The 27330-nt window shown below is 48.5% G+C and overlaps 1 protein-coding gene across 1 annotated transcript in view; it reads right to left on the bottom strand.

The window, feature by feature from the left end:
- The window catches only part of pde1ca (phosphodiesterase 1C, calmodulin-dependent a), a 60319-nt gene that overhangs the window by 5957 nt on the left and 27032 nt on the right, over window positions 1-27330 (bottom strand). The window contains exons 4-16 of the mRNA XM_084703348.1: window positions 14388-14501; window positions 13561-13743; window positions 12663-12729; window positions 10344-10460; window positions 9673-9813; window positions 8162-8262; window positions 7669-7797; window positions 7056-7157; window positions 6671-6791; window positions 4884-4965; window positions 4067-4187; window positions 2089-2264; window positions 641-952 (exon numbers count right to left, since the gene is read on the bottom strand). Of these exons, the coding sequence (XP_084559474.1) occupies window positions 641-952; window positions 2089-2264; window positions 4067-4187; window positions 4884-4965; window positions 6671-6791; window positions 7056-7157; window positions 7669-7797; window positions 8162-8262; window positions 9673-9813; window positions 10344-10460; window positions 12663-12729; window positions 13561-13743; window positions 14388-14501 (1766 nt within the window). The remainder of the gene's footprint in view (window positions 1-640; window positions 953-2088; window positions 2265-4066; window positions 4188-4883; window positions 4966-6670; window positions 6792-7055; window positions 7158-7668; window positions 7798-8161; window positions 8263-9672; window positions 9814-10343; window positions 10461-12662; window positions 12730-13560; window positions 13744-14387; window positions 14502-27330) is intronic.

The raw sequence follows: 27330 nt of genomic DNA, 5'->3' as shown, positions 1-27330 counted from the left end.
AATTATTCAGAATAACATTTTTCAAATTCTTACCGTTATTAATATTGTTGATAAGTATACTAGCTCATATAGGTTTAGATTTACAGTATTTATAACAGGTACACATTATTATTATTATAGGTTTAGATAGGCTGCTACAGATTGACAAGAGGAGCAGGTCCAAATATTTCCAATATACACATACTTGTAGCTGTTACAATTGGTTAATAAACTTGAGAATTGAAAACAACTGAAAAAATGTACTGGCATCTTAACAATATATAATACTTGATGGTTTAAGATTTGGGGGGATTTGATAGAGTGAGACTGGAAGGGGTTAAACATTTATCGACTTGAACAAATTCATTTTCCTCATGTTCACTGGACGCCAGATGAGGGGGCTCTTTTGCAACAAAACACACCAGCAGTGCCCAGACACAAGACATGTGTTTTTGTTGTTGGTCCAATGTCAGGAAATTTGAAGCACAATTGTTGTCACATAAACACAGATCGTCATTGCATTTACTAGATCCACTAGTAACCTATGAATCCAGAACACTGTCCCCAATAAGTCCAGTTAGCCTGAAAATACCAATGCTTACAATAAGATTTCACATTTACAAGTGCTATCCAGTGACTTGTAAAACTTTGGGCTACGTACCATTTTGAACTTGCTGGCTGTGCTCTTGGCTGGACTCCTTCTCTGGTTGTCCTGGTGCCGATGTGGTCCCAACAGCCCCCCCTGGATCCTTGTTCCCTTCCTCTTCTTTAGGTTGCTCCACCACAGCTTCCTTCTTACCCTCCTCCGCTTGGCTCCCTCCCTCCATGTCTGTCTTCCTCTCCTCTGCACCATCCCCCTCTCCCGCCTCCTCTCCTCTCTCCTCGGACTTATCTGCCGTTCCCGGTTCTTTGCCCTCCTCCGTCTCCTGCGTGGCCTTCTCGTCAGCCTCTCTCTTGGATCTCTCCTCCAGGTCTAGCGGGAGACAAGAAATGACATCCTCTTATATCCCAAACATCCTTCACAGGGACGTAAACACAGTCTTGCACAGAGTTAGGCTTCGTCTGCAGACGGCCCTCCGCTCTCATCCAAGCGAGCACAGACAGAGCATGTTTACATTAACACGATGATGCCCTGAGGACGTTTCAGAAGTTTCAATGAAAAACTGTAGTGTGTTCTGCTCAGCTCGGCTCTATTCTGTTCTACCTATTCTGTTCTACCCTGCTGTGGTCTGTTCTACTCTGCTCTATTCTGTTTTACTCTGCTCTAGTCTGTTCTGCTCTGTCCTTCTCTGTTGTGTCCTATCCTGCTCTATTCTGTTATACCCTGCTCTATTCTGTTATACCCTGCTCTAGTCTGTTCTACCCTGCTCTTTTCTGTTCTACCCTGCTCTATTCTGTTCTACTATGTTCAATTATGTTCTGCTCTGTTCTATTCTGCTGTGTTCTGTTCTATTCTGCTGTGTTCTGTTCTATTCTGCTGTGTTCTGTTCTATTCTGCTGTGTTCTAAGAAGATTGTGACGCCGATTTCTAGTCCGCTCTATTCTTTTTGACTCGGTTCTGTTTGGCTCTGTTCTATTCTGCTCTACTGTTCTGTTGTGCTCTGCTCTGCTCTCCTCAGTTCTGCTGTGCTGTGCTGTGCTCTACTGTGCTGTGCTGTGCTGTGCTGTGCTCAGTTCTGCTGTGCTCTGCTCTGCTCTGCTGTGCTCTGCTGTGCTGTGCTGTGCTCTGCTGTGCTCTGCTCTGCTGTGCTCTGCTCTGCTGTGCTCTGCCCAGTTCTGCTGTGCTCTGCTGTGCTGTGCTGTGCTCTGCTGTGCTCAGCTGTGCTGTGCTCTGCTGTGCTCTGCTCTGCTGTGCTCTGCTCAGTTCTGCTGTGCTCTGCTGTGCTGTGCTGTGCTCTGCTGTGCTCTGCTCAGTTCTGCTGTGCTCTGCTGTGCTGTGCTGTGCTCTGCTGTGCTCTGCTCAGTTCTGCTGTGCTCTGCTGTGCTGTGCTGTGCTGTGCTGTGCTCTGCTGTGCTCAGTTCTGCTGTGCTGTGCTCTGCTGTGCTGTGCTCTGTTGTGCTCTGTTCGGTTCTGCTGCCCTAGAGTCCTCTCCCCCTAGTTTACCCTACCTTTGGTAGCCTGGGTCTTCCACTTCTCCCGGTTCTGGTGGACCTCTTCATTCCACGTGGCCTTGAAGCATTTGAAGTCGACCGTGTGGAGGGAACAGTTGACAGTCCCACTGCCCTCCGAACCCACGCTTTTAACACTGGAACGCTTCCCATCTCCCTGTGTTATACTGTTCAGACTGCACACACACACACACGTGCACACACACACACACACACACACAAAGTCATACACCTGACGTGTAATTCTGATGAAATAAAACACAAAGATACACATTTTCCTGTGAATTTGGTAACAACATTGACAAGTAACATCAAAGCCTACTTGTCAGTGTAGCATAGCGGCAGGGAGAATGTGAGGATAGGAGGAATATTAGGCTGCTGTGTTTTAATCCTGCCTGCATGTTTATTCTGTATCAGAACAGATGGACGGCTCTGAGATACCAGTACAGCATGACAGATGTGCTTGTTTGCAAACACAAGCTGTGTGCATGTGAGAGAGAGACAGACCAAGAGAGAGACAGAGTGACAGATTGACAGACAAACGGACAGGGATGGATCAAGACAGACGGAGAAATGTAGACAGAGAGAGACAACAGAGCAAGCAATGTCAGGAAAGAGGGAAAGGTGTTTCTTTTAAGAAACTGTAGTACACGTAAGCCTCTTCATACCCATCTTCCCTGGAGCCGTTAGGGTGAGAGCAAGAATGACAAACGACGAGGGAGGTAGAGAGCGAGGGAGGGAGAGAGCGAGGTGGACAGCGAGGGAGAGAGAGAGCGAGGTGGACAGCGAGTGAGGGAGAGAGCGAGGTGGACAGCAAGTGAGGGAGAAAGCGAGGTGGACAGTGAGTGAGGGAGAAAGCGAGGTGGACAGTGAGTGAGGGAGAGAGGGAGAGGGCGAGGAAGAGAGCGAGGGAGGGACAGAGCGAGGCAGAGAGCGAGGGAGGGAGAGAGCGAGGGAGGCAGAGAGCAAGGGAGGGAGAGAGGGAGAGAGCGAGGGAGGGAGAGAGGTAGAGAGCGAGGCAGAGAGCGAGGGAGGGAGAGAGGGAGAGAGCGAGAGAGCGAGGGAGGGAGAGAGAGGAGAAACAGAGGGTGGAACGGGAAAGGACAGACATGGCACGGAATGTTTATAATCTGTTTAAAATCATCCCACTCTGATTACGAACAGGATGGGGCTCATGTTTATACGATGGCATAGCAGTCCTGGGTCTTTCAGACCTCAGACACACACACAGACACACATAGGCATAGTCACACACGTACACACGCGCACATTGAGACACACACACAAACAAAGAGACATTCTTTCACACACACACACACAGAGGTAGACACACACACACACAGTCGCACACACAGACATACCCACACAGTCGTAGTCACACACACAGACACACACACATTTTTTGACAGTACACCACAGTGGAGGTGCAAACAAGTGTTTAATGACTGTAGACAAGAAGAAGGTCCATTCCTGACTGGGCTCATTCAACTCAGTTTCAGACAAGGAGCTTGAGGACACAAGATGATAATTACTCCCACACTCCTACACTAACATCTTGTTCGGCTTCATTTAGTCACCATTAGGCTGTTAATTAGAGGGGCCTGCCTCTGTTGGCTCTGTTGCTTTATACAGCGCCACAGTCTTTGAAGAACAGATGATGTTCTGGAATCACAGAGTGTGTGAGATCATGCAGTAGATGACATCTGTGGGGTCCCAGTGATTATCAACTGTGCCACCCAATCAATCGAGAGGACTGGAGTATTTTATAGTGTGTGCGGGTGTGTGAGAGAGATACACGCACGCACACACACACACACACACGCACACAGACGTTCAAAAATGCAATCGCAAGTTTTCCTTGTTTTACACTGCTCGAGAGGACTTCTGGTTCCCACGGGAATAGTTCAGCGAGCCCGCCAGAGGCCGGTCAAAGGGACAGAAATGACAAGGTGGAGGTCAGCCTCCCTCCGTCTCTCACCTGGAGCGTCGGAAGCCAGCAAGGCCGGAGTGAGACGCGTCATCGATGAGCGGCGTCACAATCTTCTCAGTCATGTCTGTGAGCACCGTGAAGGTGGGCTCCACGATAAAGTCAATAAATCCTGGGAACACACAGGCAAGAACACGCACGCACGTATACACACACACGTCACATTTACGATGTTTACTGTACTGTGTCGCAACAGATGGAAGGAAGGGTGTTCTGTTGTAGCTTAATACCTTTCTTCTTACATTTACATTTAGTTATTGAGCAGACGCTCTTATCCAGAGCGACTTACAGTAAGTACAGGGACATTCCCCCCGAGGCAAGTAGAGTGAAGTGCCTTGCCCAAGGACACAACGTCATTTGGCACGGCCGGAAATTGAACCTTCTGATTAGTAGCCCGATTCCCTAACCGCTCAGCCACCTGACTCCCCACTTCTTATCCACTGTGTTGTCTAAAATAGTGCACTAGTGCATTAGGCCTAGTACTGTAGTTCTGCTACAGTGCTCCTAGTGCAGTAGGCTTAGTTGTAGACCTGGTCAAGTTGTCCTGTTAACTAATACAATGGTTCTCAACCCTGGTCCTCAAGTAGCCCCTGTCCTGCATGTTTGAGATATTTCCTTGCTCCAAAACACCTGATTCAAATGAATGGGTCGTTATCTAGTTTTGCAGAAGCCTGCTAACGACCATTCATTTGAATCAGGTGTGTTGGAGCAGGGAAACATCTAAAACATGCAGGACAGGGGGTACTTAAGGACTAGGGTTGAGAACCACTGAACTAATACACTGAACTGTTTTTTGTAGTCGACTCACCTATCTGGGACTGGGCGACCATGGTTGACTTGCGGTCGCACAGGGGAGAGAAGGGTAGGCCCAGTTCGGCTTCTTTGTCCCCCTGAAAAGAAGACCTTGTTACAGGGGACGAGCGGTTCATCCAGCCTTCTGCGATAACATAGGGGCAGAGGCTGGGCCGGAAGTTACACAAGCTCAACCAACCGTCCAGACTGAACGGTCAATGAGAAAGCTTTGAGTGAGATGTACCTTCAGAGTACAGAGTGTTTAAAAAAAAGGAACAAACAGGTGAAAAGGTCAGGTTTGGTTGGGTCTACTTTTCATCTTCAGACAGTTTGCAGACGTTTGAGCAGAAGGTCAGTTATACTGGGCTGACAACGGAATTAGGAAAAACACAAATGAGTTGACCGTACCATGACTAAGCAGATGCTAACATGAAACGTTCCGCTTCACTACTTTTTCTCCTGCCCTCCTTTCCTCTGCTGAATCCTTCTTTCATTCTTTCACTCTCCTGTCTGCTGGATGTGTTTTGAATGTTTTCAAAATAATGCTGCAGTAAATCTATTTTGTTTATCTATACAACCAACTCCCATCATTCCCAAGGACAGACTCGCTTTGAAGATCAATTAAATTAAATTAAATGTTATGGTCAATTCTGCCATCTGCCATATCCTCTGTGTGTCCAGACACACAGAGGAATCGAAATGACGTTTCCCTTAAGACCTTAAGGAAAGGAATTCTGGGAAATGTGGTCCACTTTACCTCAAGAAGCAATTGACCACATTCTCCATTAAGATGCAGCCTCTACATCCAGTCCCTTCCAATGATCATTTCTTGATTTGAGATAGTGACTCTCTCCTGGTATCATCCTTCCAAAGGTGAACTTCCTAAAACTTCCTGGAGCCATTTAAATATTTGACTGTTAAGAAATGATTAGAACCTCATGCACATTCATTGTGCTTGACATTTCAATTAATATGATTTGTCGACGAGATGCCAGCACCAGACTGATCGGACCTTTCCAGCTGCACATCTATAAATCCCCACTTTCTCCTGATACTCTGAGGATCTTCCTCCAGTGTAATTTCATTTTCTGAGGGAAGAATTAATCAGTCCGCTTGGTAATGAAAGGATATCCTACTTTCAAATCAAAGTTAATAGAAAGTTGGATTGAATTCACTGCTGAGTGGGCACGAACAATTTGCTCCCTCCTTCTTTTCTTTTTCACACCACATCCCCCTGCTCACATTCAACGCGATTTTAAATGTGTTTTCATAATATAGCATTTTCATGAACATCTATTGCTCATTGTCACTTTATATTCATTGTGATTATAAATGTGCATGGAGCTGAAAATGAATGGCCTCATTTGCTTGAGAAGACACTGGATGTCCTTGTGGAACTGCCAACCCTCACACAAACTTCTATCCATGTGACGCCGTCTTTTCTTACTGTTGTGATGCGCGTAGCCTCCACACAGCAGTAGTCACTGACTTTTCGACACTCCATCCTACGTACCAGTTAGTATGTGCATGTTAGAGAGTTTAGTACCAGGATAATGGGATTACAGTTGACTAACAGGACGGAGTCGGTCTGAAGTCTCGCGGCGATGAGGATCCCCAATGGGATTAGCATTAAAGTGTTGGATTATCACGCCTGTCTGCGATTGAGGGTCAAACGCATTAAGAGTGAAGACCGCGGGAAGGAATGTCAACGATAGACCTTCCAGGGGTTCACCTCACCTCTACACACACACACACACACACACACACACACACACACACACACACACACACACACACACTGACCTGTCGGAAGAACTCTTCCAGTAGCGAGGTGGTCCAGCGATGGTGCAGGTCCCAGTTCTTAGCTGGGTGACTGATGTCTGCAGTGTGCAGGAGCAGGGATAAGGCCTTGGGCTTGTCTATCCTGCACAGGAGCAGCACAGACCAAAGCAGATAAAACACGGGAGGTGCAGAACCGAAAAGAAGAAGAAAAAAAGATCGTAAACGATAGAACCTACCACACCAGGCTGTTCAAAGTCTAACTACAGTGAGAGAGAGAGAGAGAGAGAGAGAGAGAGAGAGAGAGAGAGAGAGAGAGAGAGGGAGGGCAGTGTTTGTGTTGGATGCGCTACGTCTGAACGGTGTGCCGCGTGTCTAGACGTGGCGGAGGAACGAGGGGGCCACTCACGCCTCGGGCTGCAGGAGGAAGTTCTTCATGGCCTTGATCTGCTGGAAGTGACAGGACATGTCTGTGGCCAACACCATCTCCACCACCAGCGCTCGCAGCTCCCTGGGAGTGAGGGGGGAGGAGGGACGGAGGGTGGAGAAGAAGGAGGGGACGGAGGAACGAAGAGGAGTGAAGAGGTGAGAGGAAAGGAGGGGGGAGGAGGGAGGGAGGGAGGGAGGGAGGGAGGGAGGGAGGGAGGGAGGGAGGGAGGGAGGGAGGGAGGGAGGGAGAGAAGGAGGAAGGAAGGAAGGAAGGAAGGATAGGAGGGAGGGAGGGAGGGAGGGAGGGAGGGAGGGAGGATAGGAGGGAGGGAGGGAGGGAGGGAGGGAGGGAGGGAGGGAGGGAGGGAGGGAGGGAGGGAGGGAGGGAGGGAGGGAGGGAGGGAGGGAGGGAGGGAGGGAGGGGAGAGATGGAGCAGAGAGAGGGAGGTGTTGAAAGTGAGGGGGGAGAGGGTGAGGCAGAAGATGAGGCAGAGAGAAATTTGAAACATGTCTTGCATATCCAGGACAGACAGACAGTGTGGTGACACACCACTCCCTTAACAGCCCAGGTGTCTCTCGTCCTGGCCCCTCACCTCCAGTCATCTTTGGACAGGTTATAGAGAATGTTCATCTCGTCATCGTCCTGCAGCAGACGATAGGCTGCGCTTACGTGGTGGTTTTCAAGAACCGCGCGGTCATTGTAAAGGATGGCCGTGCCTGACCTGACACAGGAAAGAAAGACGGTCAACATCTGCGTCCAACGTACATTAACATGGACATTACAAACTGTCATTTAAACTATTTGAGAGTTTTACATAAGCGAAGCTTACACAAATCCCCCAACTAAATCTATCTTTTGCCTTTTGCCATTTTAAGGTGAGGGCCAAATTCTCTCAATATCCCTTAATGGGAGCGACATTAAAACGGAAGTGACATTTAATCTCTTCTCAAAAATGGCATGAATTTAAGCAACCTTTCGGTTCCACTGCTTGCTCTGCATTGAAATGGTATTTTCTGGTTATTTCTACGGCTGTCACAGTCCATTACCTGGGCTACGGGATCTCTATGCTTGTCACAGTCTATTACCTGGTCTGGATGTGGAAGTTGTTAGTAGTGCCGGTGTGCTCATAATCATGGACCGCCGCAGCAAAGATCATGGCAAAGATCTCCAGTTCTGTCAGCCAGTGCTAAAATGGAGGGAAGGGAGCAGGAGAGGAGGGGGGGGGAAAGGAAGGGAGCAGGAGAGAGGAGACAGGTGGGGAGCGAGAGGGAGAGGCACGGAGGGACAGGGATAGCGTGGAGGGAACGGGAGAGACGGATTCACATGTTGAGGAGGAGGGTACGGGGGTCGAAGAGGAGGCGTTTTAGTGAAGAGCAGGCAGATCGAGTTGCAGTGTTTACAGAGGCAGGGCTGATGCATTGTAAGGTTAAGGTGAAGTGACACATTCACGCTGTCTGTTTCACAACACCCATTCCCACCATATACAGAGCACAGACACAAAGTAATATAAACATCACCACCCCATGCCTTCCCTTCAGCCCCCCCCATATACACACACACACACACACTGTTGGTATAATGTTTGAGACCTTATTGCTGAGGCTATTGCTGAGCGGTGAATAAATTGGGTGAAGCCTTAATGTTTTCATCAGAGGCAGTCCTATTCAGCTTGTTTGTTCTTCCCATGCGTAAATATTGGATTCTATTAGATTCTTTATTGAATTCTAATGTCAGGAAGTGTTATTGTTGTCAAGGCATAGTAAATTTAATCTTGGAATCCCTGTGCATTCCCAAGCATAAATACCTAAAAAAGTAATGATTTAATAATAACATAAAAAAAAGAAAACACAGTTGTTATTTTGAGTCATGAATGAATTTTGAGATCTTCTCGTGTTTGCTGTAAGACTTGCCAGACAGCAGTGATTGTGTTACAACTCTGTATTGGGTTATTATTGGGTTTTGTACTTTCTCTGACTGCTTCCATTTGTCCAGAATGTTCCCTCTGCAGGGTTAGCACTGGTGACCATGGAATCTTCTCCTTTCCTCTCCTTTCCTTCACAAAATGTTATGTCCTCAAATCTTATAATTCATAAGGCTATTCATTACAAAAAATGATCTTCCATGTTTCTGGCCGTGGCAGATAATGAGGGCTAAGGTGGAATTTTACTGCTATCTGAACAGGCAGCATGAAGCCTTCTGACAGCAACGATGATTTGAACGTCTACTCTAGTAAACCCCTGGAATTGTTATGGTCATCCATTTTTAAACAGTGTTACTGAGCAATAAAACATGCTGGCGACTAATCCAGACTGACACACACACACACACATGCATGCACGCCCCAAGTCCCCACATTTGGCACTCAATTAGGTTCAATGGACCGATCCGGCCAATCAGATTCAACATCACATCATGCATGGACTATAACCACTCACATTAACCTCACCTCATAGAGCCCGCTCCATCTTAATGGCACATAAAACTGTCACAGGGTGGTTAATCACTCCCCCTACCCCCCCTCCTACACACACACACACACGTAAGAATGTCACACACACACACACACACACACAAACACACGCACGGTCTGCCTTACCACCATGCCAGTCTTCAGCAGCAGGTAGTGGACTGTCTGTGTGACATCGGCTGCGTGCATCAGGTTGTGGTAGGGGTTCTTGTGTTTGCTGTAACCCACCTCCAGAGCCTCCACAAAAGATACCAGGGCAGAGATAGGGATCTGGAGACACACACACCACACACCACACACCACACACCACACACCACACACCACACACATGTCCCTCAGTCTCGTTTGTTGATGATTCATGTTCCACCGTCTTCACGGGCAACATCAATAGTCCATGCGCCCAAAGTCTGTTGTTCTTGATGATCATATCTGTTTGGTGTTCTTGGTGTTCTTAAATGAGGGGCACTTCTGTATTTAGTCTTTCATTCTTTCACGGGAAAACTCTGTTTAAATGAGAATCCTTCTCTGCCGTGAAGGAAAAGCTTTGTGTGAGTTACTAACTATAGAGTTACTAGCGCAGTAGTTCACCCTTCATGGATCACTACAGGGATAGGTGGGTCAGCTCGACAGCCTCAGTGATGACATACGGTTCATGCCACTAATGTAAGTAAGACTGACTCACAGTAAGACTGACGTGAAGACGACCACACACAGACGTGCGCACACACACGCACGCTCGCACGCACATCCCCCCCGCCCTGGGCGAGCGGAGAGAGATGGACAGAGCTTCCTTCCTGTACCTTGAAGCGATTGATTAAGTCATATCTGGTGAGCAGCTCGTAGAAGATGAATTTCAGCGCGTGATCTCCACTGGAATCGTTCAGAGCGAACACGTCGAAAGACCACGTGTCCACGTGCTGGGGGAGGAGAAGAGGGAGGGAAGAAATGAAGAGAGTGGTATTGATTCACTGTTGTTCATTCTGCACTCTGGTCCCGAACCAGATTATGTCTGCCAATAAAAGGATTGAACAGTTTTGTTGTGTAAAACAAATCTATTTGTGAAAACGGCATTTGCATTAAGACGCCAATATGTATAGAGGGATCACAGACAAAATGAAATACGATGTCCGAGCCAACCCAGTAGAATTCAATTAAGATATCTGCTGAGGTGAGTGGAATCTGAAGTTGGGCCGAAGCTGTCGCTGATCTTATTGTGGTTGAATTCCCATACGTTTGATAGTCGATCCATAAATCTATACTGAAGGCAGTGAGACCTTCATTGAGTCTGGAACCTTCTACACACACTAAACATGTACGTCGATTGATGATGTGCACGTCACACTGATTTCGAGTCCAGGAGTTCTGAGGCTGGGGCCAGAGCAGGGGGCTGGGACTGTGTTTGTGCTTGGGGCTGGGGCTGAGGCTGCGTGCCACGGGCTGAGGTTGGGGTTGGGGTTAGGGCCAGGCTGGAACTGGGGCTGGGGCTAGGGCCGATGTAGGAGAAGGGATTAGGGCTAGGGCTGGGGCGAGAGCTGTTGCTGGAGAAGTGGTTGGGCCTGGGCTGAAGCTGTGGCCTGGGTAGTTCCTGGAGGGGGTTGTAACGAAAGTCAGTAATAAAGGAAGAGAATAAAAAGTCTAGCCTCATGTGATTTATCAAATTATCATCCTCCCTCAATTCATTTAGTATCACCGCCACCCCACCGTCTCTGTCTCTCTGTACCTAACTCTACTTAAACTCTCTCTCTCACTCCCTCCCTCCCCTTGCAAGAACTCCAGACGTGTCTCCTGTCTGCAGCATATTAACAATGGACATCTTTAAATTGGAAGTTTTCCCTTGCTCTCCATCTCTGTCGTCCACCACTGGTTTATGGAGCCCTCAGGCATTCTGGGAGAATGAGTTCAACGATGATGCCTGTTGCCGATCTACAGTCATCGCCTGTAAACTACGGGCCAGACGTGCACCCTGGGTAAATCACTGCTCTCCAGAAGGCATTTGAATGAGCCCTCCAGTGTGAAAAATCTGTCATGTTGAATGCAAAACAATAAAAATGGACTTGAGCTGGACCTTTCCACAATGTGTGCGCAATGTGAGCTATGACATCACAAGACTACTGCACATTCCCCCAGGCAGGACTGGAATACTCCTAATCACATTTGAAATGTTCAATGCCATTAAGAATTTTGTTTAATACAATCCAATCTAATATAAAACATATCAATGTTCTCATGAAATGTTCCGTGCCGTTTGTAATCATAGCGCCCAGCCGAGTTTTTGAGAGGGAGCGGAAGCTAGACAGGGGGAGAGACAGAAGGAGAAATATAAAGAGATAGTGTGTGTGTGTGACTGAGAGAGACAGAAGGAGAGAGAGACAGAAAGAGAGATAAAGAGAGAGAGACACACCCCCCCTTCTCAGCAGACTGATTAGTTGCGTTGCTCTAATTCCATCGACATCACTCAGCCAAGAGGCCAAGGGGTTGCGTAAACACACCCTGCTCAACGGACCAATCGCAACGCAGAACAGGCAAGTACGACAAAGTGCTCTAATGTGCTAAAAGGTCAAACTGGTATTACTGTCCAGAGATGAATATGTATGATCTGGTGTCGTGAAAAAGAACAGATTAGGATTCACACACAGTAACGTAATCCCTCATACAGTACATGTGTTCTACATCTTTCAATGTATGGGATTAAACCTTAAATTCACTTGTAGTAAGTGTATGTGTGATGACTCTAAGCCTAAATCTCCCTATGTGAGATTCTACAGTAATGAAGCCAAGATTAGAAGGTGTCCTGTGATGTCTGTCTGCCTTGGGGACAGCCAGGGCTGGGGCAGGGGACCGTGGACCCAGGAGAGGAGACAGAGGGCCAGTAGGCAGGCAGGGATTCAAACCACCCCCCATGCCCCATCGCATGTGATAGGTGGACAGGGCTGTGACCAGGCCAGGCCAGGCTCGCACACACGCACTCCACATGCCGTTTGAGGGTAATAGAGGTCAGCCTGTCAGGGGCTGTGCGATGGTGTTATCTTCACCCCCCCACCCCACCACTCCCCCCACACTCCCCCTCCCCCCCCCCCCGCCCTGGCTCGTGCTGGTGCCTGGCGGTCTGGGGCTGATACCTTGAGCACGGTGATGACGCTGGGAGGGTAACTCAGGCCCACCATGTTGGACGTCCGCCGGTACATCCTGTCAGAGAGAGATAAGACACATCACAGCCCCGCCTCCGAGACACACGCAGAGACACACGCAGAGACCCCCGACGGGACGGCACATCTGGAGAAACCCCCGTCTTGGGATCGAGCAGGGAAAAACGTGTGTGTGAGAGTGTGTGTGTGTGTGTGTGAGTGAGAGAGAGCGTGAGAGTGTGTTGTGTGTGAGTGAGAGAGAGAGAGAGAGAAAAGGAGGGAGAGAGAGAGAGAGAGAGAGAGAGAGAGAGAGAGAGAGAGAGAGAGAGAGAGAGAGAGAGAGAGAGGGAGAGAGAGAGAGAGAGCGTGAGTGTGTGTTGTGTGTGAGTGAGAGAGAGAGAGAGAGAGAGAGAGAGAGAGAGGGAGAGAGAGAGAGAGAGAGAGAGCATGAGAGTGTGTGTGTGTGTGTGTGTGTGTAAATAGGAGGGGCAAGGCCATTAAAGGTCGTTCTAGGGGTATTGGGGTAAACAGCACACATCAGGGAGTGGATCATTGATATGTGGAGGTCTTATCACCTGGTCAGAACTAGCCTCCCCTCTACAGTGAGCCAGTTTAGACTGGTTTATTTACAAGAACTCTTAATAATCTGAAAAGATTCTTAAATGCTTTCAAAATGTACCACTAATCTCTCAATCTGGAAATATGGCTGGACAAGAGGCATCAAGCCTGTGTGTTAGTGTGTGTTTGTGTATGTGTATACACAGAGAGTGCACTACTGTATAGTACAGTAGTAGTACTGTATGTAGTATGTAGTACAACATATATTGTTGGGGACAGAGCAGTCTGAAACAGGCCAGTACCGTTGTGATACCACAACAGGAAGAGGGCACACCTTTCCACGAATATCCCAGCCTGCACGGCGTGGACGATGCTCCGGAAGCGAGGCTTCTCCTCGGTCCTCCTCAGCATCAGCCCCATCTGCCGCGTGAAGGTGGAGGCCAGCCAATCACGCACCTCCGACGGCACCGAGTCCGATTGGATGTCGCTGAGCTCATCCTCGGTGTCCACCAATCGCCTGTGTGGAGCGAGAGGCACACGCACACATACACACGGACGGACACATACACACGTGTCGTGGAGTCACATATGGTGAGAGTGAGGTGTTACATAATTCTCCAGATCAGCTGTGAGGAATCTGTGCCAGCCAATCAGCTAAAGGAGTAGGGACAGGCCCCACCTATCTCTTGTTTCTCATCGCGACCTTGGAGTTTAAATGAAACTGAAAGGCCAACTTTAATGGGCTTTCTCATTAGGAGCCAATTCCACCAGCACAAATGCTGTGATATTGGAGAGAGAGAGAAAGGGAGAGGGAGAAGGAGGGGGAGATGGAGAGAGAGAGAGAGAGAGAGAGAGAGAGAGAGAGAGAGAGAGAGAGAGAAAGTGAAAGAGATGAAGAATGGCAGATGAAGAGTGGTAGGGACAGATGGAGCAAACGGTAGAGATAATGCGCTAGAGACAGAGAGAGAGCGAGAGAGAGAGAGAGAGATCGAAGAGAGGCAGAGAAACTTTAGGACTACTTTAGGGGAGGAGCAGGACAACTATGCCTTTTCCTGTCCTTGGTGGCTCTGCAGCGTGACAGCGTGTCCTTGAGGTGGGGGTGGGGGTGGGGGGGGGGGGGGGGGTTACGTCTGGGTCCTGGAGGAGAGACGGGGGATGTACCTGGTCTCCTCGATGTAGACAGACTCCAGCACAGACGCTGCATACTCCAGGTTCTTCTTCAGGTCCACCACCGACGCCTCCCCTCGCTCCAGCTGCTTCACCAGGCATCGTAACCTGCACACACACACGCATACACACGCCACACACACACACATCATCAGCATTAGCTTGTCGACAACAGATCCAGATCCAGCGATAGAGAGGCCGAGATTAGATGAGGACTGCTATCGGACTAGCAGGCTCTGACCAGAACCTCTATTCCCAGAACCCACCAAAGAGTCAGCACACTCATTCTCTTCCATTACCCTTCAAATTACAGCTCAGGTGACTTGCTCAGCTTATCCTCATGCCATGTCAAATGCATGTCAATGGAAATAATTGTGGAGATTGGAGAAAAAAGGGGTACAAAAATGAGGCAGGATTTGCAAGGGTATTTCATGCTTTGTTGGAACCAGTCAAAGTCCATTAACTCAACGCCCAGCACAGATAACCGGGGTCAGCGGGTACCAACCAATCTCTGACGACCTTGTAAAAACAGCTATGTAATTGGTTTACAATTACACAAGGCAGGGTGATTGACAGATGGTCGTCATGGCAATGGACGGAAGGGATGGAAATCATGGAAAGGGACAGAAATCGGGGAAATGGTGTACACAAATCGGTGGCTGGCAAGTTCCGAAACACACACACACACACACACACACTGTCTGAAACCTCAACAACCACACACAAACACAAAAACACACAGAAGTACACCTGACAGGGCAGAAATACAGTCTGAACAAAGCGAGGATAAAACAGAAAACAAAGAACTCACAGTTATAATCTCTATACAAACAGACCATGTCCAAGAACCAAAGAGGTCCAAACCTGAGAGATTACTTCTGCCAGTATTTGACAGTGTAATTACTTCCTATGTGACTAAAAGATTACCTTCCACTAATGACAGTGACCTCTATGTACAGGTGCCTCTGATTGGGTGATTGTTTAATGTGTGTGTGAAAGAGAGAGAGCCAGAGAAAGTGAGAGAGAGAGAGAGAGAGAGAGAGAGAGAGAGAGAGAGAGAGAGAGAGAGAGAGAGAGAGAAAATAGAGAGCGAGAGAGAGAGAGAGAGAGAGAGAGAGAGAGAGAGAGAGAGAGAGAGAGAGGGTCTATGTATGTGTGTCTGTCTAAATATTAGGCTAAAAATAGGTGCTTCTGTTACAGAAGTTCTTTAGTACCCTGCTTGGGACTGTGTGTGCGTGCGTGTGTGTTCAGTTCTGAGTAGGCGTTGCACAGTCTGTGTAATACAGCACAAATAATCCCCAAATGTGTGTTTGTGTGTGTTTACAACTGTTCAAATGTGTGTGTTGATGTGTGTGTGCTTGGATGGTGTGGATGTGTGAGGAACACATGGGGACAGGTTTGACCCAGTTACCGGGCCAGCTGCTAAGGCCGTACAAGGTACAAACAGACAGCGAGGGGAAGCGAAGAGTGAAATCGCTAAGCCTCTTCACTCTTGGCTCCGATGTGTTACACTGTTTCATCTTGGTTCACTTCTCTCTCACCCTCCGCACAGGAGGAAAGAGGATATTTGATCCTGCTGACGTCAACTGAGGCCCCTCGTCGGAGCAAAATATACTATCCAAGGCTGAACATCGTGCTCCTGAATTCTAATATTAATTGGATTTTTTTTTTTTTTTGATTTATCCTTTTGTTTTACAAAAGTTGTGCATCATTGAACAGTTGTGCATCATTGGTTGGGGAGATGCTCACCAGCCATAGGTCATAAAGCAGAGGCTGAGGTGAAGATGTGGAGAGAGAGAGAGAGAGAGAGAGAGAGAGAGAGAGAGAGAGAGAGAGAGAGAGAGAGAGAGAGAGAGAGAGAGAGAGAGAGAGAGAGAGAGAGAGAGAGAGACAGAAAGACAGTGAAAAAGAGACCGCGTGCGTGGCAGAGAGACGGAGGGACAACGTTTGAGAACTATTGAGAAACAGAGAGAGAGAGAAAGGGAGAGAAAGAGGAAAAAAAGAGCACTGATTTTTGGTTTCTTTTTTCCTTCTTCTTTATCATCCAATCAGCAGAGCCCCTGCATCCCCTCAGGATTCCCGTCCTCGGGCAGACAAACACATAATCAATGGTTCCCGTCAATGTCACACCATTAGAGGATTACCCTGCCTTCCCACAATCCTCTCTGATAACCAACGATAAGAGAGCATGAGGCCCAAACACAACCCAGGCACCTGCGTGAACAATGCATGACCTTTCAATAATGCCACTTTATCGTGTTTGCGTGGACGTGAGTGTGCCGCGGAGCGTGTTGGTGCGTGTGCGTTGCCATGCGCGTGCTTGTGTTGGCGTGTGTGCACGTTATCCTACAGTTCGTTTACAGCGCAACCAGATTCAAAGTGGCAAACTACTGGAAATTAGCAGTTTGAGTCAAGTAAGTGCCTTCCTCAAGGACACAAAGGTCAGTCTCTTCATCGATAGCACCCTTCATTTCCAAGGTACCAGTATGTTTAAAAAAACTCTGTGGTTCTCCATTTGTGAATCAACATTGATGTCAGTGTAGCAGAGCAAGGACACACCATTCTGCTGAGAGCTCAAAGATGTTTCCATCTCTATCAATCTCCATAATCACACTCCACAAGGGTCTGAAAATGTCTTCCCTTATTCTGAGAGACAGAACCAGGTATAACCAGGGATTATCCTCCCGGCTGATTTCCACGAGCAGAGCTGTATTCATTCATTAGTTTTTGTGTGTTTGTGTGTGTGTGTCTGTGTGTCTGTGTGAACAAATTGTGTTGTTTTATGTGTTCTTAAAATCAAGACTCCATAAGCAATGCATCGTGTTGAATAGCAGGGTAAATTATTGCTTTGTGTATCTGTGTGAGCGTGTGTGTGTGTGTCTGTGTGTGCGTGTGTGTGTGTGCATGCCTACCGTCTGCTCTTGACAAATAGTCTGCTCTATTGGAACTGATGACTCACTGGATAGAGCAAGAAATCTTTGGAAAACATTCATTTTTCTTTTCCACTGAGCTACTCCAGCAGTGTGTGTGTGTGTGTGTGTGTGTGTGTGTGCGTGTGTGTGTGTGTGTATACTACTGTCTGATCTAATGACTGGATATGCATGTAAACAGTAAAGTGATTTACTCCTCCAGCAAAAAGAGCAAAACAAAGCTTTTAAATATGAAGCAAACCCACAAAATAGAATCTGTATCTCAAAGTGCTGTCAAAATCGACTTGCCTTTTTCACACTGTTGCAAGATGCTGGTACACAGCTGTCCCTGAATGTGACAGAGTGTGTGAGGGTGTGTGATGACGTGTGTGATTGTGTGTGTGATGGCGCGCGTTGGGGCTGTGTGCGGTGCGTGGTGGTGTGTGTGAGGGTGAGGGTCTGTGTGGTCCTTTGTGTAAGGGCGTGTGACAGTATGTGTCGTGGTGAGTGGGATAGCATGTAAGGCTGGGTGTGACGGCGTGCGATTGTGTGTGTAAGGGTGTGTAACAGTGTGTGTGTGTGAGACTACGTGACAGTGTGTGTGAGGGCGAGTGCGATGGTCGGTGTGAGGGCATTTTCACCTTGAGCCAGGGACCGGGCCAACAGGGCCAAGCCAAGGACGAGCGTGACAGAAAAGACAAGAGAAAGCCATAAGAACATTCCCAGGAGAGAGGAGAGGAGGTGTTTAAACAACCACCCTCCCCTCTACCTCTCCTCCGCCCCTTGGCAGCAACAACATGTCTGTTATGTCCGCCTCTATGCTGCCCCATCCCCAACAAGACCACCATATCTGGCCTTGCTTTCCCCTGTCTTCTCATCGTTGCCCTGTTGTCCTTACCCAAAACCACAGGCTCTCCTTGAAGCCAGGAAAGGGATTACCTCCAGCCCGTGCCACTTCCTGTCCCCATGTACACTTCCCCCTCTGGGATTAGCACACTCCACGTACCCCAAACCCCCGTCTCTGGATCCCAGCATGCTCTTGTGACCCTCAGCCCCAAAAGCAGGAAGAGGGCACCCTCTCCTCCTCTCCCGGCACCTGTCACAACATATGTCTCCCCCTCCGCCTCCTCCTGACGTCTCACACACACACACACAGCACAACCTTGCAACGCAGACGCGCTGCAGCACAGGAACGCTGGGCCAAAAGAAGGTGAGTCACAGAGTTGTGAGAGGAGAGATGAGGTGGGGAGAGGAGAGGAGAGCAGAGGAGAGGAGAGCAGAGCAGAGGAGAGGAGAGGTGAGCATAGGAGAGCAGAGGAAAAAGGGTTCAAACCCATGGTTTATGGGGCCACCAGGATTAGCCAAGGATAAACCAGGCTTAATAAGGGATTGGGAAAACAGCCAATACTATTTGCACTTTGTAAGTGTAATTCCCCAAAAAGCATTCAGACCAATCAACCAACACATTCACTGGAAAGAGGATCTCCCTAATAGGGCCTTACTCAGCCAATGAGCTCTTCCGATTCCAAACTCCGTTATGCTTTGGCAACAGGCCTCAAAACCCATTAAGAGCAGATGTGAAAAAGTGAAAGATGAACAGATAGAATGAGGGGTAAAGAACGACATCCAGATAGATTGATTCAACGACATTTAGTGATCAACTGTAGTGACACAATTAAGTATTTCCCAGTCATGCCCTTTAGGGAATACTGGGAATATCCTGGGAATATACTGGGAATATACTGGGAATATACTGGGAATATACTGGGAATATACTGGGAATTTAAAGTCAGTTGTCAGTCAGTCGAAGCATTTACAGGTTTCTTCCGTAGACTAGTAACTGTGCGGGGACAAAGCAGAGAAGCAGTGTGAAGCGGAGATTGTGTCTGAAATAGGGATTTACTGGAAATCTCTGTACATTACACTTGGAGGGCAGTCAACTAACCTTCAGGCTTAACAGTAGGCTTAGAGAGTATTAACGCATACCTCACTACAAAAGGACTGTCTCAAAATGAAGCTCAGGGTCGAAGGGGGGCAATAACACACACACACAAGAAAATAAAGTTTTGTCATCAAAAGGTATGTCAAACAACTACAAGATAGTCAAAGTGAGCATTCAAATTCTAGTTCGAGTCATTCGAGTTCAGCAGTCCGCTATATACCACCGAAGAAGCAGAGGGCAGGGTAGGATAGGGCAGGGCAAATTTGTTCACGCGGTTTTATGCTGCGTTAATCTGGGAAGCGTTCGCATTGTTGGTGCTTGTGTAGAGATCACCACAGCCAGGGATTACACATCAGATGACGAAATCATGCATCGCATCCCACAATGCCTCTCTGAAGCCCTGCAACACCCAGGATGATACTCATGATAGGGACATTGGCCTACCATCCCTTGATGTAGACCAGTTGTATAAATCAAGCACAATCCACGGTGGTGGAATAAATACATTTGAAGTGGTTTAGGCGCATTTTATTTATGGCATAGGCTCGCGTGGGAGGGGTGGTTGGAGAATACAGCATTAAGTTCCACCACCTTCCTCGTGTGATTTTATCTCAGGGGCTGTGTGAGTCACAGATCAGACAGACCCCAGCTGGAAACGAGGGGAAAAGGTTTCTCCCATTAACCTCCCTCTGACACACACACACACACTCACACACACACACACACTCCCACACACACATTCACTCCTCTCTCCTCCCTCTCATTCCAGGACCTACCATTCAAAAAGCCTTTTGTTTCCTGATCTATCGTTCTATCAACAGACAGTATAAGAAAACTAAGATGTGCACACACAAATTGCACACACGTGCACATACACACACAGACACACACACACGTGCACACACACAACCGTGCACACACATACACACACTCCACTTTGGCAAAGGGGCAGGGCACTCACACTGCAAGACTTAGTGCATCACATCCACTGTGGCACAGGCTTTACAGGCTCTGGCTATGACGTCAAGGATCCCCTCACACACACACAAACAAAAACAAACATACACTCACACGCGCCCACGCACCCTCGCGCACACACACACACACACACTCACGACCCTGACTCACAAACACACATTGTAAAATAGCTTTACTACGGTTACGGCGGCACAGTGGAATAACTCCATAATGATTGCTATTATTCTTCAATAGTCATGGTAATCGCTGACATTCATGGCTCTCTGTGACCTGCCTGGTCTGCTGTCTCTTTCTAAGATATTCATAGTTGACTTTGTCTGCCTTTCTTGAAAGAGAGGAGGGGGAGAGGGAGGGAGGAAAGAGAGAGAGAGGAAGAGAAAGAGAGAAAAAGAGAGATAGAGAGAGAGAGAGAGAGAGAGAGGGGGGGGGGGAATTGGAAAGTGCGGGAGCAAACGGGGGATGGAAGCGAAGGGCGAGAAGGAGAGGGGGAGAGAGAGAAACAGAGAGCAATAAAGCACATCAAATATTCACAGGTCTATTAGGCAGAATGGTAACACCTCAGTGGTGACGTGTGGGAGGATAAATTGAAGTCTAATTGCTGAAGACTGTTGTTTGGCCCTTCCTCTGTCCTTGATGAGGAAGCATGCAGCATTTCTCCTCGGCGTCCATCTCTTTACCCTTCCGTAACCCTGGCTTATCCTCTCTCTCTTTCCCTTTCGTTCTGTCTCTGCCTCCACCCTCCCCCTCTCATCTTTCTCATCGCTCTCTCACTTTGTCTCTTTCTCTCACTCTGTCTCTCGCTCTTGCTGTCCGTCCTCCCCTCTTTCTGTCTCTCGCGTCATTTCTCTTGATCTCTCTCCGTTTCTGTCTCCATCCCCCCCTCCATCTCCGCCCTCTCCTCTCTCTGTCTCTCTCTCTGTCTCTCTCTCTGTCTCTCTCTCTGTCTCTCTCTCTGTCTCTCTCTCTGTCTCTCTCTCTGTCTCTCTCTCTGTCTCTCTCTCCCTCTCCCTCTCCCTCTCCCTCTCTCTCTCCCTCTCTCCCTCCCTCCCTCTCTCCCTCTCTCTCTCTCTCTCTCTCTCTCTCTCTTTCTCTCTCTCCTCCCTTTCTCTGTCTCTCTGCCTCTCTCTCTCTTTCTCCACTGAAGGGTAGCACAGCTGCCAGAGGTCACTCCAGTCTCCCACACCTGCCTCCGCTGACAGACTGCAGAGAATCGCAATCCTGTAAACACACACACAAACACGTACACGCACACAAACACGAACAGACACACACACGCGCACACACCCCTAAACAGTCTGACACAGCCCTTCTCTAAGCCTCTCACTTAAAACACCAGTCTTGTCAGCGTGCATTTCGGCCTGCTGTCTTTGTTACCGAATGGCCCGTTGTGTATCAGGGGCCCCTGCACCGACAGCAACGCTAACTGAATTTCCTGCACCTTATCTGGCCGTGATGAAGCCATCATAGACGGCACCAGCTGACAGGCACAGTCACGAGCACAAGCAGGCAGGTTGAGTTCAGAAATAACCAGGGATTTCGAAATCTTCTGGGATTAGTGTCAAAGGGAATCATACCAAGAATGCCAAAACGGAGGCCCAAAAACAGACACGATAGAGACACTGCAGGGTCACACACATGCACACACATACACACGCGTACACAGACACACACACTGGCACACACATACATACGTACACACTCACTCACACACACACACACACACACACACTGCAACGAGCTAAAGGAGACATTTTCCCAATCCCTGCAATTGTAGAGGTGAGTTACAGTAAAAGACAGCAGTGTTGAGTCTAGTGTGTCAAACAACGTCAGGGTCAGTCTGGGGGTTCATTCTGCCTGGAACGTACTGAACAAACAGGAGTCCGTGTAACAGTGCCAAACACACAGCCCACCAATCAGGTCGCAGCCCCGGACAGCCGAAGGTCATCACAGAGACACATTAATGCACACGCGCACACACACACACGCTTGGGTTTGTTTTACTATCCTACTGAGGACTGCCAATTCACTTCCATTCACAATTGTGTCATCTCTAAGCCCTAATTGTAAACCTAACACAAATTCTGACCCTAAACCCCACAAACTTTACAGTAAGTGGTACTTGAAGTGGGTGGCCCCCACAAGGGCAGTTTACAGTAACAACACATGACCACATCCTGCAGTGGCACGTACCCCCTCACACAAGCTGCAATCTCTGAATGATTTCCATGCAGACGCCCCTCGCAGTCATCCGAGCCACGCCCACGAGCCCCCCCCCCACCCCCCCCCCCCGTATCCTCTTCCATCTGACGCCCCCCCGTTCTCTCCTTCGCTCTGTCATCCCTCTGTTGCATGTCCCACGACAAACGGGCGATGATGCGTGTGACTCTGCAAGTCACGCTGTCCTGTCATCGCTCTACGTCGGAGTGTGTGTGCGTGTGTGTGATGTATCAGCCGGTTTCGTGTCTGAAGAATCGGCCGGGTTCATTGAGAGTAGAAGCGTAGATCACTGTCCCAGGCCACAGGCAACGTCTGCTTGACACATGACTGCGACTGACGACAGTCCGGAAGAGAGGAGGAGGAGTGTGGAGAGGGGAAGTGAAGAGAGGAGGAAACTGGCGAGGGGAGGAGAAGGGAGCCAAGACGAGGCGAGAGCAGGGGAAAAAAGAAAGAGAGGAGACGGACGGAGAGATAGAGAGAGAGAGAGAGAGAGAGAGAGAGAGAGAGAGAGAGAGAGAGAGTTTTTATTACACATCACGAGAGGGTAGGGACCGGTGTGAACAGATGGTCCCTCATTTCTTCTGGTCCAGGCGATGACAGTTACGAATACGATGTGCAACATTCTGACTCACATTCTGCCGTATTGGGCTGAGCCTACGGCACAGCCTGGGTCAAGGACATGGCCGACTCATCGCCTCAAATGGAGCTCTCTGGTGCTTTCTGGAGCCTTCCGCCTGAGGTAGTGTTGGATCGGAGGAAAAGGAAAGGCTCTTGAGTTCCTTCCACTCACACGTCAACGGCTAGCTGAGTCGTGGGGTAGCCCTTTGGGGGAATGATCTCTGGATGAAGTCCATAAAATGCAGCCCAGGATGAGCTTGTGGGACTTGGAGTGTTTTTCTAGATGTTTGTAGTCCATGCCAGTGTTCATATGTGGACTGCAGGCCTTTGGCTGGTCCCTGGCCAGCAGACTGGAATACTAATGGACTAGATAGGGCACTCCCCCAGTCTAATTTGATTTAGGCCCAACGGCACTGGCACCATGGCTGTTCATTTAGTCATCCCTCTCTGGTGCTCCATCAGTCTCTCTCTCTCTCTCTCTCTCTATCCCTCTTTCTCCATCTGAAAAAGACTAAATTCTCTTTTCTGGACTGGGTGAAAGAAACGTGACGAAGAGGAATAGTATATAAAGTATTTATATGCATGCAAGTGTGTGCATGTATGTTTGTGTATAGTGACCACACAGCATATGTGAAAAGGTGCACAGTGAGCACACACAGGGAACACACACACACACACACAACACTTTTTGATAAACACAGACCGACTTCAACATGGCGGCCGGGCAACTCAGCAGAAGGATTTTATCCACTAATGCCTCCAAACATGACATTTCCCCACTGAGGCGGGAAGTTCAAAGAGGATTGGAAGGATAAACAGCCCTTTGTATCGCCTCGGAGTTGACATCACTTCCCCAGGGGCTGGGGATAAGAGGGGAGGTGTGTGTGTGTGTGTGTGTATGTGTGTATTGGCATCAGGTGGCCTGTACTCAGGGGGAGATGAATGAGTCACGTGTTCAGGGTTTAGTGTTGGACCAGCATTAATAAAATTACTCGGTGCGTTTGTTTTTCTGGGTCATTTGTTGCATGTTGGGATTACAGAGCAAACAGAGATGAGGATTGGAAGAGAGAGGTAGGGAAAGGTAGAGAGAGAGAGAGAGAGAGACAGAGAGAGAGAGAGAGAGAGAGAGAGAGAGAGAGAGAGACAGAGAGAGAGAGAGAGAGACAGAGAGAGAGAGAGAGAGAGAGAGAGAGAGGGAGCGAGGTCAAAAGTGGGGGAAGAAAGGAGAGAGGAAGGTAAGATGCAAGACCTTGCTTTTATTGGGAAAGCTTTACAACCTGGACGGTTAAACGACAGGGCGGCTTAAATCCCTATCACTGTCTGGCTTGGCATGGACGAGAGGGACTAAAAGATCGCCTTGCATCAAAGCTAATCAAGAGTCTTAGAGCCTCTAGGAAACATTGGCTCAATGGCCATTTTCAATCATGTACATGGAGTTTAGACTTGATGACCTGCAGTGTTTGTGTTTCTTCCTCGGAGGAGCATGCTAACAACTCGGGCTCAGCCCTCTATCCCCCCAGGAACACACTGTTTCTAGGGCGTATTGCTAGAGGGTGGGCCTATGCACTCTCATGTCATCCCACAAATAAGGGACATTTCCACATCGTCATTTGAGTTCACATGAAAAACCTGCTTTTCAGATCAGCCTGCCACGCAACTTCAGCCGCTCACCGTTCGTACTCACTACCATGACTTTCGCACATGCTGAGGGGAACTCCCCCCCCCCCCCCCCCCCCCCCCCGCCCCCCACGGCATTTCTGGCCCACCATTCCTTCGATCCAAACCACTCCAGATCCCAAAGCCTTTGAGGACGTCGGCGGTAGCACAGGCCCCTGTGTGGATGAATAACAGACAAGTGCCCTCTGACCAGCTGAGACAGATATATGGGCGCACAGGGGCCAGTGTCTGGGGCCAAAACAATCCCATAAATAAAGGCTAGCTGCTCTGCTCTGCTGTGGTCCACCGGGGGCTGGGCCGGGGCTGGATGGATCCCAGGGCCAGAGCTCTTGACGGGGTGCGATTGTATATGATCACTGAGCTATGGCCAAATCCATCACGACTGGACTTTTATGGGCCATACCTGAAGCAACAGCCATATGAGGTGCCTAGGACCCGTCTCTCTCTCTCTTTTTTCACAATCTCTCTCTCTCTCTTTTTCACCATCTCTCTCTCTTTTTCCCCAATCTCTCTCGCTCGCTCTATCTCTCTCCGTCTATTGCCTGTTTCCCGGTCCCACCCACTTTATTTCCTTCAGTGTCTTTCTTTCTCTCTCTCCCCTCTCTCTCTCTGTCTGTTTTCTGAAGTGAGATCTTTCTATCCCTCTCTGTAGTGGCAACAGCCACAATAGGGGAACTGCATGGTCTTTGCTTCAAACAAACCCTCTCGAAAAGAGGCTTGGGTCACGACAGTACAGCCAGTTTTGGGAATAGAAGGACAGAGGAGGTGAACACAATTGTGTCGTTTTGATGCCCGGAATGCTGGGTGTGGACAAAAGGGAATAATTCCGGCGCTGAGAAAGGAAAAGGACGTGAGAGGTTGAAAACAGAAAGGCTGTAATACAAAGTAGCTCTATTCAGGGGACTCTAGTTGATGCACTTTCAGAATCTTGGACGTGTAAAAGTTGTCATTCAAAACAGCAGTAATCCAGAGAACTCCAAAAGGTCATAAACCATGTGATATACAGCTGCAATAAAAAGTAATATCAGGAAAACGATTAGTCTTTCTATTTTTGCCCCGCAACTAAAACCTCAGGCCCAGGGTTGCAAGGGAACCAATAAAGTTGGAGTTTTAATCAAAAGTATTTTACAAGCACAGGCCCTAGGTCTGCAGGAGAATATAACAAAGAGTAATACGACTTGTCTCAAGGCTTCAGACAGACTTTCCATTACAGGTCACTCAGGCAAGTCTCAGACACACACACACACACACACACACACACATACACACACACCAAGCATACACACAGGCATGCACGCACACTATGGCATTTCTGCCAGTCAGCCTCAATCAATGATCTGAGTAAGTCCAGCCATGTTTGAGTCACAAACAGCACTACAGTTGCATGTTTAATATAAGACGAAAGTAAAGGTTTTTCTCTGGCTTGAAAAATCTGTTAGCCAGAAAGCAATTATGAATCTAAGAGGAGTTATCAGAGGGTAAATTCTGTAGAGCTCTGCGGGTTTGTTTGATGTTAGTCGGAGGACAAACGTGCGCTGAACGCCTCATGAGAGACTGGCGTCAGCGCGAGGGCTTCTCGTTTGTTCCCAGCAGCACCTTGGGTGGTGGAGGCGACATGGCGCGCTCTCCGTGCCCCCTGTGCTGGGAGATAAACCTTAACTCATTACAGAGCACTCGTTCTAGGGAACGGGGAGGGGGGGGGGGGGTTGCTACTGAATCTACAAACCTTCACAACCAAAGCACGCTCGCAAATTCAGACACACACACACAATCTTGAATCTTTCCTGAAGAAGTGTGATGAAGGGTGGAGAATTGTGTGTTTGTGTGTGCGCGTCTGTGTGTGTAAGTGGAGTGGCAGGGACTTCCATTTGACATTTGTTCACGCTCTAAACCTTTCCCATATCTGCAATTCCCTAAACGGGGCCTGAAGTACACCAACGACTTTTCTAATCCACAGCAACGGAGACAGAAATACTCGGTGCGGGTGTATACAAACAGAAAATGTCAGAGGGTTCATTTTCAGGGACGACATTGTGCCATAGCGTGACGGCTGCGTGCATAAGGCCCTGCGCATCTGACTGAGGTAATTATGCCGGCTAATTAGCAGGTGCAGGCGGTGCCATTCAGAGGCTGTGAAGTGATCAATTAACAAGCTCCAATCAGGCAGGTACGAGTGGCAAGTCGAGACACAGAAGACAGGCTCCAGCCAAGCTGAACACCTCCCCCGTTACCCCCCACCCTGCCCAAACACGCACTTTGCCGACTGTTTATTAGCCAGCCATAGAGACGAATCAGAAAAATAAATAAAACATTGTATAATTATTTGGTCTCCGTGTTGGGTTACTAATATGGGAGGCACGATGTGGGTGCTGTCGTGAGCTGGCTTAATATTTATAATCGTAAAGTGGTTATGAGTGATCGGGAATTATTAATAGAGTGGATTCAGCTCGGCTATAGGCTAATAGTGAACTTTTTTTCATGTATCGAATTGAATCCCCTGCTGATACTGCACTGTTATAGATGAATCTATGTTAGACAAACATTGGGCAAAAGGCTGTCACTGCTCGTGAAATCGAAGGCGCTATGCACAAGACAA

The sequence above is a fragment of the Hypomesus nipponensis genome, chromosome 8 (assembly GCF_054491055.1).
Source record: "Hypomesus nipponensis isolate SF chromosome 8, ASM5449105v1, whole genome shotgun sequence".
Taxonomy (NCBI): Eukaryota; Metazoa; Chordata; class Actinopteri; order Osmeriformes; family Osmeridae; genus Hypomesus; species Hypomesus nipponensis.
The sequence above is the reverse complement of the archived record's forward strand: the minus strand, read 5'-3'. Positions and strand labels throughout refer to the sequence as shown.